Raw genomic sequence first — 15987 nt, 5'->3', positions numbered from 1 at the left:
CTTAAAGCTAGTGAAATTTTCATTGCAGCAGGGAGAGACTGGCCCAAAGAAGCGTGGAGGAAACAAGTTTGATCTTCAAAGGCCTCAGTTCAAGCAAACTGGTCCGTTGGAGAGCAGTTTTTATATTGTATGCTGGACATGGTGAGTTGGAAATAAATTAATGCATGAAAATGAGAATGATAAGGGCCCAATAGCCAATCTGTATCACATCAGTTGGCAACCAGTAAAGACGCTTTGTAAACCATGAAATGGAATCAACAGGACAAGGAGACAGTTAAAATTTGGCTGAGAACTGGGCTTATTTGTAAGGTGGACCCAGGTTTGCTCATTGTGAAGGGTTCGAATCCGATGCATTGACGTCCGTGTTGTTCCGTTGGAGTCGTTCCGTTGACATCCAAGGATGGATTTGGATGGATGGTTGATTTAATCGATTTGCGATGATCCGTTCTGTCTGTGATCTTCTTCTCATGTTCCTCTTCTTTCTTGTTATTGTTGACATCGAGATTGAGAGCGAGATTTTGATGGAGAGAGGAGGAATCGGAGGGTTACTGTTAGTGGTGGCAGTGGAGGATGAGGAAGATGGACGGGGGCGGGCTTAATAAGTCTGGCAAAGCAACAGCAGGGAGGGGTGGCGGAGATGGAGGGCGTCGTCAAAGCAGGAGGCGGCCGCCGGTGGTGACGAAGAGGATTGCAGGCCGTGTCGATTCCTCAGGGGTCAGGCTCCCCAGCTAGAATGGCCCGCTCGCTCTCATGCCCGTTCCGCCCATTCGCCTTCTCCTCCTCCTCCTCCTCCTTGCCGCCATGGCCAATCGAGAAGCTATAATTCCAAATCCCCACCCGCAGCCCTTTCTTTCTCACTTCATCTTCCTTTTCTTTACGCACGTTTGTTTCTCGTGTTTTCTCTCAGTTACAGAAAAAATAGTCCTGTATCGAAGAGTGACGAGAAGTTTGACGGTGGACCTGCTCTATAAATAAGAGGGTTGAGTCTCCTTTGGTTCTTTAAAAGGGTCGGTTGGCTAAATATGCCACTCTCGCCCTCGATGGCGAGTGCTGTATGGCTATCAAGACATATGGCCGACATAATTTGTGGAACTTTTTAGGGGGTTGGCTAGCCCGGCCGACCCTCCCCTAATCCTTTAAATAAAAATTTTGGAAATTTTTTCTCATTGCTATGATTACATCCTCAATCGTCCTCGTTACCAGGACATAATTTTTTTTTTGTCTGTTCCTCCCCGCTACTGTGACTAACATTATTGTTCTTGTGCAACATTTTTTTGGGTATTACCTCGTTATTCCTTTTCGACTTGTGGGTGTAATATTTTTTTTAAATGTTCTCCGTTGATTTTAGATTGATGTAATATTTTCTTGAGTGGTAGATCGTGGTTTATGTGCGACATTTATGAGTTAAAGTGTATACCGAATATTGATAAGAAAGTGATATGTGTGATATTTAACCGTGTGAAGGTGACTTATCTTTTATATACCATCTATTTCTTTTATTATGACTACGTCTTTTCTTTTAAAGTCAGCCTTGGCCTCTCGGCATACCATCTATTTTACACCATGACTAAATCTCAACTTTTTTTTTTTTATTCAGTCTTCCATTTCGTTATGCTGAAAAGTTGTTTTTGCATTATAAAAAAAAAATCTTTTAGAAATAATAAAGTAAAAAATAGGAAAGGTAATACGGAGAAAAATATTGGCCTGGCTAATCGCAGCCTTCTTATCATTCGAACTTCCATGCCGTACGCTTCAAAACATTTTCATACAATTTTCAAGTAATTAACGCACAAATAGCCAATTATTGAATAGTTTAATATAATTAAACTAATTAATGCCGTCTATATCAACTTTTTGTAATTAAATAATCAGTAGGCTGTTTGAAAATTATATAAAAAAGGTTGACCGCCGATGCATTGAAGTTCCATTGTCTATTTGCGAGACAAAGTCTGGTAATTTTTTCAACAAAGCACCGCATGGACGCGGCACTACAATATGGGTATACAGTTTATCAAAGCTTTGCCTTTTAAATAGGCTTTTGACGAGGAGCAAAATGTGCTCAAAATTATAGGAAAGGACAACGGACAACATAATAGCTAGGGATGAAGTACAGTTAAAGAGTTTTAACATTGGGTTCTAATGCCGGCAAAAAGTTAGTTACTAGGTAGGAGCTGAGTTGAGACGAGCTCCGCTTGAGCTCTAATCAAGCTTTAACTTGAGCTCGATCCGATTGACTGAGTCAGAGCTCAAGTTCAACTCGTTTAACTTGTTTGCTAGCGATGTTATTTGCTATGGTTCACAGAGGAAATGGTAATGGAAGGCAGGAGATGCTACAGAAGGAGATGGTAGTGGAGGCGGGAGGCCAATGATGGTATGTTCGGTCAAAGAAGACATTTTAGAAAACTCTAAAAAAATCTTCAACTGAAACCCCGGTTGATGGTTTCAGTTTCCAAACGATCGATCGAGGAAGTGGGAGGAGAGAAAACACATAGTGAAACGAGAAAAAGAAATCAATGGGAAACAATAAAAATACTTGAACGCTTGTCATTGTGTTCTATTTTTGTTGGAGACGAGTCGAGCTCAAAGAGTCTGAGTTCTGCAAATTCGAACCTGTTTAGACTAAAAAAACGAGTCGAAACATACCACAAAGTCAAGATTGAATGATCCAAGCTTGAGTTGATCGGCTTGTTGTTCTGGTATTGAAACAATATTGCCAATGAGATATAGATTTAAATAAGAACGGGCAGGGGGCCAGTCCTAGGACACAAGATCGTCCGTTGGGCCAGCCTGACATTTGGATTTCTCCAAGTACCAATAGCTTGAATCGCCTTGATAACCTATATATAATTTTATTTTATTTATTATATATTGGTTTGATTTGGGTGATATGCATACTTTTCTCCTTTTTAATGTCCAATCAGGTTGGGCTAGGTTAAAAGCTGGGCAGCGAGTTTCTATTTTGACCTTGCATAGCGTATACTAATGTATAAGTTGAACCATAGCAAAGTGCCACTCCAAACACCAAACATAGACCTATTTCCACCTTGCAGAGCGTATACCAATGTATAAGTTGAAACATAGCAGAGTGCCATTGCAAACACCAAACATAAACCCTGGTATTTGAGGGATGGAGGGAAGGGTGGAGGTTTAACACCAAACTTAGACATGGTATTATGAGAGAATGAAGGGAAGGGTGGAGGTTTCTGCTTTTTGATTGAGCAGGAAGGTGAATACCCTTCCTACTCACCCAACAACGAAACGTACCAACATATGAAATAATTTTTTAAAACTAAAACATTAACCAAACCCAAATGTGAATTTCATCGGATATTTATTTTCTTAGTATCAGCTGAGGATGCCAAATCAATTTCGAAGGAACGTTAGGAAGAATATCAGGCAAGATCAGATGTCGTTTAGTCAACGTGAATTAAGGCCTCTTTGAAGAATGGTTTGCGGACTCGATGCCCCTCAAAGATGGAGAAATGAAACTGACAAATTAACTAATCTTTAAATCAGTGGACCGAAAAAAACTCCACATTATTGCTGCTATTTGAAACAAATTTTTTTTTTTTTCTAGTTAACTTCGCAGAACCAATTTACGTAAGACTTTCAAAAAACATCAATTTTCATTAGAACTCGATTGAGCACATCAAGGCGCCATTAGACTTGCGAATTTGGATACATAGAAAGTGGCTGTTGCCACGCAGATCTTTACCGTCTCATTCTTAGATACGTGATCAACTTATTGATAAAAAGTGGTAAACAATGATGAGCTGCTAGTGCCCTGATTGAAGGAAACTCTTGTTTTAGGCATCAAAGGTTTGGCTGGGACTAAAGACCCTTTTTCCATAATTAATTGGTTGGCAATATTTTTGCTTCTGACTCTACCTTCAATGGACATTGATTAACATAGCGGTTCACTTGTTGATCTACATATGCATAGAATCATAGTTCACGAAGATATGTTTTAAAAGTGATATATGTGCAAACAAGCGAGCGAGTCCACTATTGAGATCTTTAAAGGTTATGATGTTCGTAATATGTTTGACAGATGGAATTTAGTGCATATACAGATCCTGACAGATGCTGCAATGAGCAAGTAGGTGTGCTAATCTTCAGCCTTCTAGTGATGAGTGAAACTTGTAGGCATGTATTGCTCATAGATGCACATCATTTCAAGAAATCTTAGTTTGCACAACTGGTTGGGACATTAATCCTGTATTTCAAATCTCAACCCGTTACATTAATCTTGTATTAGCTTTCTTAATTATATCAATTAAGATTAATAAATGATGCCATATCTAAATTTCTTAGTGCTTCTACTAATGTTTAAATTAATTATGTGATTTTTTTTTTAACTTAACATTACAAAGTAAGAAAACCTAATCGTAGTAACAAAGTTAGGCATATTCTTCATATTATTTTTTAAAAGGTAAAATGATAACATTTTTCACTGCTTTAACCATTAAATTTCAAAGTTTAAGTTCGTTAAATCTTTTCCATTAACCATAGAAATCAGTACGTAGAAATTTTAGCAACATGAAATGGGTAGGTGTGCTTTCGACTACTGCCAATTGTTTAGGTGTCTTGCAGAAAATTTCTCAACAAAACATTCAAACGAAGAACAGTCAATGGTGCGCATCTGTTATAACTTACTATTTTTCATCCATAAAATTTTCTCTACCGCTTAGAGCCATCCTCATCCCCATGAATTACATGACTATGCTTTTCATGGTATCACAATGAACAGCATCAAGGGTCAGACTTGCTGCGCGTATTCAAATGGGAAAAACATGATTTCCGAGTGCTAACAAAACATTACTTTCAATATTATAGTTGGCAACCCTCATAAATTGAAGGAGTTTTTCATAATTTCCCTGCATTCACAACGCAGAAGAAATAGAGCTTGATTGCGATTTCCATTCTCTTATTGCAAAAAAAAAATTGACCAGACCATGTTGCCAATAACTATATTATATTCAGTACGTTATTGAAATATGATATTGAAGATTCAATTCTTTTTGTAATGCACTGTTTGTGAATTGAAGGACGTTCGGAAAGCTAAACAGCAATTTTCATTGCCTATGAAACCTTGTTGCCAAGCAGTCTCCATACTCCTAGAGCCGCGTCCTAAACAATTCATTCTAAGCTCGCGCATAGAGTTAAATGTAAAATTTGATGCCTTAATCAGCTCAAAATGAGGACTATGTACCAGACTACATACTCCATGATAGTCTTCTGAAGATAGTACTTCAGAAAGTTTTGAAGTTCAGGTAACATCCAAGTCCATACGAAATGCATAAAGTAGTTTCAAAGCCACAGACATCCGATAATCAAAGGCAAGCAAGACTATTCTTAGACTCCACCAACAAACAATGAACAAAAGAGAGATTCAAAGCTTTGTTTATAATTTCTATCAAATTTCAATTGAAAAAAATGAAAGAAAGATTATGTACACAGCTAAAAAAAATCTGTTTTATGGAAAGCACGACTTACTCATACATGGTTCTTAAGGATGTTTCTCCTGGCAAGAAATCTTGAAATCGGAGGAGTAAGAGCAAGGGTAATCGGCACTCGAACAGGGAAGAGGGCCTTGTTCAAGAGGATAGCCACTGCGAGTGCCCCGCCAGTTGATGCTGCCAATTCGGCCGTTCGATTCTTCTCCCCCTTTTGTGCGAGAACAGGTTCCTCCTCAATGAGGTCGTCATTGTAGAGCTTCTCCTTGTTTTCCTGATGCTTAGGAGTTTGTGGACGGCCAATGCCAGGAAGACCAGCTCTTTCGAGCATGGACTCGACGTCTACATTGTTCTTGATGGCAAGATAGAGACCGGTAATGGACGCTGCAGAGACAGAGAGATGGACTCCTAAGGCCACTTTGCCATATTTTTTCATGAGCTCCCGAAGCCTCCCCCCTGTCGCCATTGATGTTCACCTGAAAAACCCCACGGAGGATGAACTAAGAGGTGTGACAAAGAACCCCATATATGCAAAAGGAATGATAAAAAAATTACTCATTAAACAAAAAGGGAGAAATGAAAGAGGAAAGCTTCATACAGACTATGAGGTAGAGCATCTTCCTGATTCTTCCACACAAGTATAAATATGTCGCAAGAGAATTTTGTTTCACATTTTTGGATGACCTTTTACACAAACAATTTTTCTGCAGCAGAGTAGGTGGGAAAAATTTCTTACTTACTTTTGCCATATGCTGGAATACTTCAGACTATGTATGGCAAATTTTACCACTTCCCAACAAAACCTGCAACTTGGTATTTGGGGAAAACAGAGAAAAGAAACATTTCTAAGACTGACCAATTGAACATTTTCCCACCAAAGTTGGAAGGTGGTAATCAAGGAGGGAAAAGGCTTTTAAAATTTGGATTGCCGAAGAGCACAACAATGAACTTCCTTCAAGCAACCAAACAACCGTAACCCTAAGAAGAGTTAATAAGCCGGAATTCCCAGTACCACTTTTCCATCCTAATTCAAATTCTCAAATCCTAATCCTACCAACAAGCCCTAAAATCTCATGTTCTCATTTAAGAAGTGTTTGGCGTCGAGCAATCAATGGAACTCACAATGCAAAAATCTGCCCCTTTAACAAGAAAATTGTGCAAGATCTGCCTGAATTAGACTCAGAACTCCCTTATGGTTGGCACACAAAGATCACTTCAAAGAACACCAAAGACGAGAAGATAGACTGGCAAAAGTAGAGACCAGGAGAACAAAAATGCCCATTAATACCGCCTAACTCCAACCCTAGTGCAGTAATCTACGAACGAGTTTCCTGGTACCTCATCTTCCAAGCACCCACTGGTCTTGGGGTTACAAAAAAAAACAGCATCTTGATGTCCACAAACTCCACTTATTACCCAACAAACAAAAGAGAGAGAGAGAGAGAGAGAGAGATTGTATTATCCAATATGAATACTCTGATCTCTGAAGATAAAAAACCAAAGAGATCATCAGACATGAAAGAGGAACAACAGAAGGCCCCTTTCTTTATTTTGCACAGTTCTTGAGCTCAGCAGACAGGCACTCATTGCACCGCCAAGCCTTCGATATTGTGTTCTTGTTCTCTTCTCACTCTTGCATTGTCCACTGATCCCAGAAACAGAAGAGAGGGAGAGTGGGGGGAGAAAAGAGGGCACGTACCCGGCGGACGAAGCACGGAAAATTGGTCGGATCGGAATTACTGACTAATCAAGCTATCCTTTTTTCAGCTTGCTACAGCGGGCTCCCCTCTCCCTCAATCTAGGGTTTTTCTCGAGCACGATTCTTTTGCTTTGAAAACGTTGGGCGAAGGAAGTTGTAAATTCATCGCACCGCCTCAACTTCATTCTTAACAACGGCTTTCGCGAGAAAACCATTAAAATCAATAGGTAAATTACATAAATGTCCCTTTAACCATGTTTATTTGAAAATAAAATAAAAAGAAAAGAAACACAGTGAGAAATGAACTAAAATCAACGGTAAAATTACATAAATATTCCTTTTAATCAAAGTTATTTGATACTTTGTTTTTTTTTTAAAAAAAAAGAGGCCGTGAGAGATGAGGCCCTCGAATCATGCGAGAGTCGGAAGACGGCCTTGTTTATCAGAAATCCTAGGCTGAAGCGCCAACCTTTGCTATTCGGTGAGGTGCCGTGGAAGAGTCAAGGCCGTCGACCTACCCTCGCTAAACAACTGGGTCAAAGTTGTTGTTAGGCACTTCTGCCCGGCCAAGACCACGTTGCCAAAGCTTCGAAGACACTTGGTAGCTCCTGGTTTTCGCAAGGAGGTCAACCAAGCGCAGACCAAGACCGAGCTTTGGCTAAATCCGGTTGCAGCAGAGTGCTTCTTAGGAGGTTGGGGGTTGCCGACGTTGCTGAAGATGAAACAACGATAGGTTGGTGATGGCACAGCGGAAGGGGTTGCTCCTGTTGGACGATGGTGCAAAAGATGGCAGGTGTGACAGCAGGGAAGTTGCTGCTGGTGGGTAACCTTTGTGCAGGCGGACGAGGATGAAGATGATCAGTAGCTACTACTCGGACTTCGGTGTTGTGCCTTAGCTGGTGAATACCAAGGCTTAACGAGGGATCCTACACTAGAGTCACAAGCCAAGGAGGTGGCAAACTCGCTGGAACCATAGGAAACTTGTCGGACATTCTTTCACTATCTCACACTCGTAGGAGAAAGAAAGATTAACGCAGGATTGATCTCTCTTAAAACTGTACTTTCATTGGAATTAACTGCAGTTTCATTGGAATTGGTAAAGATGTTCTACAGCTAAGGCTTAAGAGCCTTTAAATAAACTTGCGCCCAAAATTCCTACATCTAAAGACGATAAATCTAGAAATAATTCAAATGAATTGGAATCTCCTAAAATTGTGCTGAATCTCCTATCTTCTTGTGGGTGCTAAAACCAAATTAAATCAGGTCCTTCGCAAATATGGAGGTCTTCCCTTTTGAGTGACAGGCCACTCCAATCTCCTCCTAAAATTTGGCATTAAATCTAGTGTTGGCGGGTTATCTTCCTTCCAAATTGGTCAACCAATATATATTCTCAACATGCACTTTTTCTTGGGTAATCCAGGGCTGGTTGGAGCTGGCCGCCATTAGGGGTGTCAACAAATTGGATTCAGATCAGATATACCTTTTATCATATCTGATTTTTTGGATATTCATATAATCGGATTGAAATTAAGATTCAAATTCATATGAAAAAAAAATTATACCATATCCGAATCCGACTTTAAAATCTACGTTTGAATCCATTCTGAATCCGATTTCTAAGTTATACTTGAATCCGATTCAAATCCGAATTTTAAGTTATATCCAAATCCAATCTGAATCTGATTTTTAAGTTATACTTGAATCCAATCCAAATCCAAATTTTAAGTTATATCTAAATCCGATTTGAATCCAACTTTTAAGTTATATCTGAATCCGATCTGAATCTAATCTGAATATGACTTTTAAGTTATATCGGAATCCGATCTATGACTTTTAAGTCATATGTAAATTTGATCCAAATCTGATTTATGTGCGAAAATTATATAGTAAACACTAAATGAACTACTAAACTCAATCTTAACATCACACTAGCTCAAACTGAACTGGTGATAATTGTCAAGCTTATTAAGAGAGAAAGAGAGAGAGAGAACAAGTGTGTGTGTCTATATATATATATATATATATATATATATATATTCATTCAATAGAGCATGCAAATTTAAATTTCTAAAAATTGTGCTTGGTTGTTGTTCGTTGATGCAACAAGAGACTAGACGAGTCATCTTTGACAACTTTAATAGTAAAAAAAAAAAATCACCATATAGTCCAAGCATGCAATTTTTTTTCAATGTCTCTATTTGCCACAATGGATATCATTTTTTATTTGGATATATACTTCAACCATGTTGATACTATATTAAGGTCCTGTGGATAATGCTATCAAATTAACCTACATTATGCAAATGAAAACAGATTACTACAAAAGATTATAGACCTCTAATTTATGATTCAGTTTTAATGTATGATGATGCAAATTGTGCTTTCTTTTCAAGTAAATGTGTAGGCAAATCGAAATCATCTAACAAAAGAATAAAATAAGCAACACAAAAATATGCTTAAAAGCATTAATAATAAGTAAATTACCTTGAGTTTGATCTCACAACCAATCTTGTGTACAAATCAAAGCTTCTACGGTCCTTGTACCTAATCGACTTCTTAATAAATCAAGAATACATCCACATGTACTAAATGTTGACTTTGATGCAACAGTTGATATAGGAATAATCAAAATATCACATACCATTTTAGATAACATAGGGTATTTAGGTGCATTGACCTTCCACAATGTCAAAATGTCAATTGGATTATTTTTTGGATAAATGGTCTCTTCCAAATACAACTTAAAATCTGATTTTGTGCGTTGGCTTTGTGATGATTCTTCAACAAAGTCATCTAAGCTTCTTATTAGAAGAAAATTCAATTAAATAAGTAAAGCTACATGCATCACTATCATTCTCAATATCAATAATATAACTAGTACCAGTAGAGAGTGTCTTCAATGCATAAGTAGTTTTATATTCATTATAAAGATCACAAAGGTAGTTCTTAACTGCAGAGACATATTCATATGTTTCATCTTTATAAATTACCTATAATAAAACTCAATTATTTTTATCTTATAATGAGGATGAAATACCACTGCAACTGCTAAAATTAAATTGTTTATATTCCTATACTTGTCAAACTTTGTTTTCTTTTTTGTTACCATATTGGAAAGACAAATATATAAATTTGAACACATTTTTTCAATTTTCATCTTTATCTCACAAAACTCTTTAAAGAATATATTAGAAGTTGGATACTTGACTGCAAAAATGACATTAGTAGCATCATAAAATATTTTTAAACCATTATGAATAATAGTAGCTTTCTTCCACTCGTCTTTAGTCGATGTCAAATGATAGTGACGATCAAGTTCTTGAAAACGACCAAAAGCTTCTTTATATTGTAAAGTTACATCAAGCATAAGAAATGTTGAATTCCATCTAGTTGAAATATCAAGACATAACTTTTTCTAATAAGTAACTTTGACGTGACGCATTGTTCGGTCAAAAATTTCACATCGAGCTAGAGATGTCTTGATATATTTTATCTTTTCTCTAATCTTGTTAATCACATCACTTATTTCTTTGACATCATCTTGCACAATCAAATTAAGAATATGAGAAGCACATCTAAGTTGAAAAAATTTTCAATTACAAAAAAATACATCATTTTCTAGAAGCTACTCTATCAATTTTGTAACTATGATATCATTTGTCGAACAATTATCTAATGTAATTGAAAATAACTTATGATCAATGTTCCATTTTAATAAACAATCTTTGATGAATGATGCAAGTTTTTCTCTTGTATGAAGTGTTTCAACCATAACAAAGTTGAGAACTTTCTTTTTTTATTTTCTAATTATTATCAATATAATATACAGTTAAACATCAATAACCACATTTCTGACAAGACGAAGTCCACATGTCAGATGTGAGACTAATCCTCTCATTAGTCGTCTCCAAAATATTACGTAATTTTGTCATTTCATTTTCATAAATGTGTACGCAATCTGATCTGACAGTGTTACATGACAATAACTTGAACTGTGGTTGTAATCCTTTAATAAACTTTTAAAAACCTGAATGACTAACTGTATAAAATGGATATTCATGAAGAATAGTCATATTGGGTAAATCAAATCGGCTTTTATCTGAATCAAACTTGAAAGTACCAGCAGTATATTTTCTATCATTAGTCTTTCACCAATGACTAGACGTTATTGGCCTAATTCTAAGTTAGGCCTTTTAGGACATGCCTTTAAATTATTCTTTAAACGTGTGGTGCCCATCTTACTATTGTAATCCATAAGTACTTTATAGTGTTGACAAATAGCACATTGAATACTTGATTTGTTTATTGTCCTACTAAACTCCTTCCATACAACTAATCTTAGTGACTTGGCTTTCGTAAGAATCATGTCAGCTTCTATATTGTTAGCAGAGACAAAACTAGATGCATTGACACTAGATGTTGTAGAATCCAAAAATAGAAAACTTTGACTAAACCACTAAAGATGTGTTCAAGTTGAATCAATAGTAAATATGAATTTGTCTTTCACACCATACTAAGCATACCTCTACCTCATACTTGTGATCATCAAACATTTCAATATCCAACTGAGTTTGCTTTATTTGCAATAAACATGTCATTTGTCAGCTAAAGCAAGAATATAGCCTTCTATGCATAAGATGACATATGACATCACTTGACTTGCAATCTTCCTATCTGAAATGCAGGAGATTGGTGTTTTCATCAATATAGAATAACTAATAATTCTTTAATATTTTAAAAAATATGTTTAGAACATAAAAAATTACTAACATAACAAAACAATTATATGTATCAGTTGCCACATTCCATATTCAGTGCAATGCACCAGGCACCCAAAACCAAAATGGCATGGCCACCTGACATGGACCATAGACACCATCCTAAATAAGGTCTAGTTCTGTTCTTAGGATAAGTATAGGTAAAATCTGCCATTCATGTACCTGTCAGAATCTAAATGCCAACTAAGAAGTAAAACAATGCATCCTAATTGAGATAGAATTGTAAAAATAAGGTCCTTCACTTGAAAAAAAAAAGCTTATAAGATTAACTGTATCAAAAATATAAAGATGGGTCAACCTTTTCATTATGACATCTGAATCAGCCAAGTTGAATCCAACATATGGCGTCTGTAGATAAAGCTTTACATTTTTTTTAATAGTGTTCATTTTCATTTACGTTGTGGGTGTGTGTATACATATAAATATATATTTAATTTCTGATTTTTTTTACAACACTTCGTCATACCATTTCTAACGATATGTTGGTTTCTTGTATAAGAAAAATTCATTCAAAAAGTGGCACCTAACGGCCCATCAAAGATTTAGTTACACCTCCAACTATGAAACTAGCACCATGCATGCTTTGGCATATTGATTTTTGTGTAGTGCATTAGAAATAAAAGAACCATAATTAGCATCCACCCAATAAAGGAAAAGGAGGAGCTGTGTAAAAAACGAATATGTGAAAAAAGAAATTAATAACAAATGGCTCAATGCGAAGAGCTCATGATTAGGCTAATTATGTTGAGAATCAAAGCAATAAGGTCTTTTCAATTTCATTTGATATGTTCTTTGCAAAACAATTTCTGTTTCAATGAAAAGTTAGCAAGAATAGGTTTTAAGGTGGACAACCAATAAAGAGAAAAATTGGCCGATAAAAATCACACAAGGCAGCAACTAGTAGTTCTCCAAAACTTACCATTAATGCATGAGTTGTTGTCGAGAGAAAGCCCTTTCTCATCATTGCGAAACCGAAAACAGAGATAAGTGCAGAAAATGAGGTAAGTTCTAGCAATTACCATATGTTTATTACTATGGCTAGTAAGAAAATGCAGTTTAGGAAAATTAAAAACAAAAGAAGTCAGTACAGAAGACCCTAAAGAAATGCAGCAGGTTAAAGGACCCAACCTAAGTCAAGATCCTGCACATCGAGGAAATGGTCACTGAAATCGTGCAAGTCACCCACCATCTAGAAAACTAGAAAACCTTAACTACTGACATTTCTGGTCATGATATGTCCAAAAAAAAAAATGGAAGAACAAACTTCACCCTTCTATGGATTTGAGGATGCAATATGAACATTGGAATCCTACAAAAGCGCAGCAATATAAGCGGTCACATTTCTTGTAACACCAAGATTTGGAATCCTACGAAAGCTCCAACTTCCGACTGCAACAACAGTAATACCATTCAACGCATGATTAGGAAACAGAATCAAGGTCAGGAAATGAAACATAAAATTTTAGTAGGGTTATGTACAAAACCGATTACTACTTATTAGTTACGAAAACAATTTCAGATAGAAATGGAGATAAACCATCAAATTAGAAGGGAAAATAAAACATTTCAAAATCTGTAAAATACAGAAAAAACAAAAAAACTATCTACTGTCACCTAGTAGAAACTTTGTATGCTTCATAAGCTTCTATTCCAACTGCAACCTAGTAGAAAAGGCAGATCTGTGCTATTGAAGTGGAGCACTCAAGTAATGGGAAGGCAGAAACCTGCCCTATGCAATAATCAATGAGAAGGGCGCCTCAGGAACAGCAGGGGAAGGGCCCCTACGGAACAACAAACTGGCGGACAGGAATCTCGTGATTCCGGCCGACACCAACCATCACACCGGTCGAGCTCGGGTCGATTGGAAGTGCAACACCTCGAGAATGTGACCTGAGCAATTTCTGGGTGAATGGTCATCGATGGTAACAACACCGTGCAGATGAACAACGGCGGTAGAGGTCTGCACCTTCACACGAACAGGGGAAGCACGTTACGGAGACAACATACAGGCGGCTGGGGTTTGGTTGATTCCGACCGGCTCAGACCTCAATTCTGGTCGAGCTTAGGTCCGTTGGAACCGCAACACGCTGGAGATACTGTTTGAGCAACATCACGGTGAATGGTCGCTGGTGGTGACAGCGCCGTGCAAAAGAACAGCAATGGAAGTCTGCATTTCTTCTTCACGCGGTGCAGGGAAAGAACACTACGGAGGTTGAGAGGTTTTTTTTGTTGTTGTTTTTGTTGTTGGGTGGTGTAGGGAAGAAGAAACGACAGACAGACATCCAAATGAAACGGCCAATAATCTTAACAGCCATAAAATAATTTTTTTTAGAAGCAAAAAAAAATTGGCGGGAAGCTTCTATTTCCATTTTAAATCAAGTCAAATCCAATCGGTCGTAAAGGGAAAGACCATGGTTTCTAATTTCAATTTCATGTCCAACCTAAAGCTAGTTGACAAATTTAGTCATTATTTAATTTCATCTTACAAATTTATAGCTCAATAGTTGTACTTTCAAAACAATTGGTAAGTTTATCCTATATAAAAAAAATAAAAAATTTATGTTTTAGCTTCACTTAAAATTTTAAAATTATAGTTTGACTCTTGCAACAAAATAATTGGTAAGTTTATCGTATATAAAAAAAATTATGTTTTCGCTTTACTTAAAATTTTAAAACTATAGTTTGACTCTTGCAACAAAAAATTCATTAATCAACCCCTACCTCTATGTATTTAAAGAAATGAGTTTAAGTGTGTTATCTAAACATATGAACTAATTATTAAAAACTAATTAAAAACTATTTTTTCGCATATCCAATTCTTCCAAAACAGCTTCTTATGAGGTGTTATACTCATTATAAATGATATTTTGAGTTTTATCTCACCAGTTGGGACACAGAGTTGATTTTGTCAAGGTTGATAATTGAGAAAAATGAATGATAGAAGCATGTCAATTAATAGTAAATGACTAAAATACTTTATTTTATTTTTTCCTTTATTTTTATGGGCCAAATCAATAGTGAAGATCATTCTTAATGAGTCAAACACCTAAGAGTCTGCACCTACCCATTCATTGATTCAATAGTTGTCCAATAATAACTATTTTTTTAGTGAATTTGACTATAAATTGCTTTATATTGATCAATTTTCTTTTTTTTTACTACTATATTTGACTTTCATATTTTTTTCATAATAATTGTGCATATTGAACATTGATTGATTTATTTTTAACTAGTACCATATTTGAATTGAGTAAGCTATTATTTCATGATGATCACTTGTTCTGAATTATTAAATCAGGTGGCCCATATTATTTTTCATTAAAAAGACATTATTTAATGATTTTTTCTCATTTCATTGAGTTAATTGAAATGATTTGTGTTACATTCGTAAAAAGATTGTTCAATGATATATTAAATAATTTGTTAGTCAACTTACCTATATTACAATAGTTGTTTTTCTTTACATAAAATTGTATATGTAATCCAATGATATATAAGATAATGTATTAAATTGATCAATTTGTTGTTTTCCTACTTGTTAAAGGTTTTTTTTTTCAAAATTCTGAATTATATGTTATATATCATGACTTTTGAATGAATTATATGATTATACAAAATAGTTTAATTGATTGATTAAATAAGTAAATTGATAGTTTGATAAATAAACTTTTTTATGAGTTCAACATTTACTTTCATATTAAATATATTTATTTGAGATTATGCACAGTGAAGATGCTTTTAACTTAAAATGAATATCACAATGCGTTTAAAATTTCTATTTATTATAAAACATATTTTTTTTAAGTTGGTCTTTTTAAAAAGTCTATTTTTTTCTATCAACTTTTTTTTTCATACGTGGCATACATGCCAATATTTTTTTAACCCTACTATTTTTTAAATATATAATATTGCTATTCTTATAACCAATTTGAGGTAACGGTCCATTAAAAACTTTATAGCTCTAAAAGTGTCTTTTCATATTTTTAAAAATTCCCATTTTAATAAATTTTCTTGATTGAAGTTTTTTTATTATTTTTAATTAAATAAATAAATT

At 35.6% G+C, this 15987-nt stretch overlaps 1 protein-coding gene and 1 non-coding gene across 2 annotated transcripts; one reads left to right on the top strand and one right to left on the bottom strand.

The window, feature by feature from the left end:
• The first annotated feature begins 1000 nt into the window (after positions 1–1000).
• On the top strand, positions 1001–1128 carry LOC116266494 (U11 spliceosomal RNA). Its single transcript, XR_004175391.1, has one exon. It is a non-coding gene; the product is annotated as a U11 spliceosomal RNA (small nuclear RNA).
• A 4261-nt stretch (positions 1129–5389) lies between these two features.
• Positions 5390–7327, bottom strand: LOC116265451 (uncharacterized). The gene is made up of 2 exons (XM_031646046.2): positions 7156–7327; positions 5390–5932 (listed from the first exon to the last, which is right to left on the bottom strand). Exon 2 carries the CDS (start codon positions 5920–5922, stop codon positions 5497–5499), a length of 426 nt encoding a protein of 141 aa, XP_031501906.1. The 5' UTR covers positions 5923–5932; positions 7156–7327; the 3' UTR covers positions 5390–5496.
• Positions 7328–15987: the final 8660 nt, after the last annotated feature.

This window comes from Nymphaea colorata, chromosome 12, assembly GCF_008831285.2.
Source record: "Nymphaea colorata isolate Beijing-Zhang1983 chromosome 12, ASM883128v2, whole genome shotgun sequence".
In the NCBI taxonomy this organism is placed as follows: Eukaryota; Viridiplantae; Streptophyta; class Magnoliopsida; order Nymphaeales; family Nymphaeaceae; genus Nymphaea; species Nymphaea colorata.
Note: the sequence above shows the minus strand (reverse complement) of the source record. Positions and strands in the feature narration are given on the sequence as shown.

Bases quoted from the DNA above. Each gene is read 5' to 3' on its own strand.
- LOC116265451 (XM_031646046.2), bottom strand. From the start codon at position 5,922: ATGGCGACAGGGGGGAGGCTTCGGGAGCTCATGAAAAAATATGGCAAA.